The sequence below is a fragment of the Pteropus vampyrus genome, unplaced genomic scaffold, assembly GCF_000151845.1.
Source record: "Pteropus vampyrus isolate Shadow unplaced genomic scaffold, Pvam_2.0 Scaffold65, whole genome shotgun sequence".
Classification (NCBI taxonomy): Eukaryota; Metazoa; Chordata; class Mammalia; order Chiroptera; family Pteropodidae; genus Pteropus; species Pteropus vampyrus.
Window position 1 is genome coordinate 679,836 of NW_011888846.1, and position 3,215 is coordinate 683,050.

A 3,215-nucleotide genomic window follows, 5' to 3' on the forward strand; every position below is an offset into this window, starting at 1 on the left:
GCATTGTGGGATTACAGGTGATTTTTAATGTTCTTTTTGCTTAGACATTTTACCTGATGTCTACAATGACTACATTAGAACTAAAATTTAAAATAAGCAATACAAATTACTTCAGAATGCAAAAGTAAGCTTTGTTTTTCCAACTTGCCTTCATACTCAAATCCCCTGCCCCACCAAATCTCTCAATAGCAAGAAGCACTCTGAAGTGTTGCCATCCTCAAGCACAGAGAGAGATTTATTTTTTTCCAGAAATAAGTGGACTTGAGAAAAGGGTAGGTATCTGAATGGGAGTGAGGGCTCAGAGGCAGTGCTGTCACCTGGGTGTGAATTCTCCTCTCCACTAGGGGCGCTGTCAGCATGCTCGCCCTGCCTCCCTGCCCAAGGGCATTGCCTGTGCTGTGAGGACAGATGATTTTGCAAAAGACTATGGTGTTAGCACAGCTCATGTTGAGTGGACCTGCTCCCCGCTCAGTACTCCCAGAAAACCTCCTCTTCCATATACCTCCTGTAATACACCCAGAACGATGTGTGGGCCCAGGGCATGCCTCACATTCCTTGTACTTTGGTCCCCATCATCCTCTGCTTTATAATGGGTGGCTGTTACCCCCTCTACCTAGGACTCTGTCTTCCAACGGACATTAGACACTAGTAGATAAATGCAGCTGATGGGCTAATTCACGTTAAAATACAAATGGCCAACACCAGCTCCTGGAGTCACTCCTCTCAATAGTATCTGCATTTTAAGGATTATACCTTAATCCCTTGTATCAGTTAGGGACGGATCATGGGAGCAGAGTTATATGGAATATGGATATTATACTTTATACATTTGTAGCGAAGAAGTCTATGGAAGGCTGTGGCCTCTGCCGTGATTTGGGCCTGAGGTCATTTCAGATCAATGTGGCAGCAGTCAGGAAGAAGTATATGACATTAAGGTAGGGAAGAGCAAGGACAAACTGAAACCTATGAGGACCAAAGAGCTCATGTCTGCCTCTCACCACCTCATACTTCAGTGGCAGGTGACCTGCAAAAGAAGCTGGTCCCTTCTCAAGAAGAGAAGCTAGAGAGCTGTAGGCCTAGCTGCTGGCCCTGCCCAGGAGGTGAGCTGGCAGATCAGTAACAGAATGCACGAGCTACAGGGGCGCCTGGCACCTACAGCTGCCGAGTGTGCTGAGGTTGCTGCCTCACTCCACCTTCAGATTCTCAGGTAAATTTCTCATGTGGCCAATTCAGCCTAGAGCCATATAATAAGGAATTCTGGGAAGCATGACTCAAGCTTAGGTTTACATACCACAAAACCACCACTGTCCCTAAAATCATATCAAAAGGTAGCTTTCAGATGCATGTACTGGCCAGTAGAGATGTTGAAGTAGGGGTAGGGGGTGGGGCAAGGACGTGAAGAGGTAAGGGGAGGAGGTGAAGGGAGCTTTCTTGGTCATCTTCACAATGTGTCTATAAAACAGAAAAGCCAAATAGACAATATGTGCGTATTACATGCTTACATATCCAAACGTCTGTAAGTGTGTGTCCAGAAAGAAGGGTTTACAATTGGACCTAAGTTATGTCTGAGAGGTACTGAAGGGTACTTGAGGGTTTCTGAGTGCCCAGTCCTCCCCTGGAGATCATGGCAACCCCTGGCCCCATCCCATGCTCCTCTCTCCTTCTCTGAGTGCTGAGCAGTATAAGGGGAAGGAAGCCTTGGGATTAAGTGAAAAGTATGACCAGAAGCGCCTCAAGGGCCATAGAGGGGTGGCCCCTAGAAGCACATTCATCAGCTTTCTTCTTTGACCGGAGCCAGTTCCCAATGTACCACAATGGAATGGAACAATGAGACTTTACACCACCCCAGCTGTAGGCTTGATTCAAGAGGCATTTCCTCTTTGTGGGGGAGCAGTGGGTGGGCTGAGATGATAAAAGTTGGTGGAAGGCAATTCTTTCTAAAGCCCAGACCTTCAAGTGGCCCCGGAAGGTGTGTGGACGCGCCCAAGTTTTGCTTTTGTCTCCATCGCTAGGCAGATCTGTAGTTCAATGGGAACCTTTATCGGCCATGTGTACCCGGGGCTGTTTCTAGTCTCCTATGGACTGTATCAGGCAATAGTGGTCTCCAAAGCTGTGATAGTCAATGAATCTCTCTTGGATCCTTCATGTTCTCCCAAAAATAAGGGAAGATGGGCCAGGCTTTGGGGAATATCCTACAGAGGTTTGTTGAAGATGGTGACCGGCTCCACGCTGATAGCTTATGAGATCAGCTGCATTAAAGGAGGGTTGAGACTGATGAACAAGGAAGTGCCACCAAGATTTATGCACCCCAAAGAGTGGCAGCACCTCACCATGTTCATCCTCCTCACCCTCAATGGCTGTGTAGATGTCGTGAGCAAGAACTTGCTGCCTCAGAGGTGTGTGCTCCTAGAAAAAGGAACCCTGGTCCTGGCTTTCTACGTGCTCCTGATGCTGTTGATGTCACATGTTCAGGGTTCAGCAGGGATCGAGCTGCAGACTCATTCTCTGCTCATCCTGGTGGTGTTCCTGCTGATGCTGGTGTTGACCATAGAGCTGTGGGCTCCCAACACATTTCACCTCTCGCTGATTGAGAACTTTCTATTTCTGATGATGGGCTCCTGGCTGGTGCAGGCAGGCTTTATTCTCTACAGACCAGTCACCGGCTACCCGTGGCAGGATGATGACATTAGCGACATCATGTTTATCACCACCTTCTTCTGCTGGCACGTGATGATCAACGCTTTGTGCCTGTTGGGAATCTATGGCGTCTCTTCTATTTGGCATCGTTGGTATAGACCTAGCCTGAAGTTGACAAGGTTCAAAGAAAATCCATATTGCATGAACACTGAAGGACCCGTCTACAAATTGCTGCCAGAAGTGGAAGAATCAGAGAAAAGTGACCAGGCTCTTCTCTTTTCAGAGAGCTCACTCTCAGACAGGGCCTAGGATGCCTGGCACATTGTCCACCCCTTCTTCCTCCCTGTGGGTCCTCTCAGACATGTGCATTGTACCATCTTTGGTTCCCAGTAAAGGTAATAGCCATGAAGGAGAACAGTTGGTCCATCTGCTGGTCCATCTCCCATCCCTGAGCCTCTAATCGCTGAGGAGAGAGGAGAGAGGGGCCTGAGAAGGGGACACTGAGGCTTAGTGTGGTGGGGGGAGAGGACCAGGGGAACGGCTAAGTGTGCAGGGAAGCCATGGGGGTTAGAGACAGC

General features: G+C 48.5%; 1 protein-coding gene across 1 annotated transcript; it reads left to right on the forward strand.

Annotated features, from left to right (window-relative positions):
* The first annotated feature begins 2,028 nt into the window (after positions 1-2,028).
* Positions 2,029-3,013, forward strand: LOC105292876 (transmembrane epididymal protein 1A-like). Its single transcript, XM_023531239.1, has one exon. The coding sequence runs from the start codon at positions 2,029-2,031 to the stop codon at positions 2,944-2,946; it is 918 nt and encodes a 305-aa protein (XP_023387007.1). The 3' UTR covers positions 2,947-3,013.
* Positions 3,014-3,215: the final 202 nt, after the last annotated feature.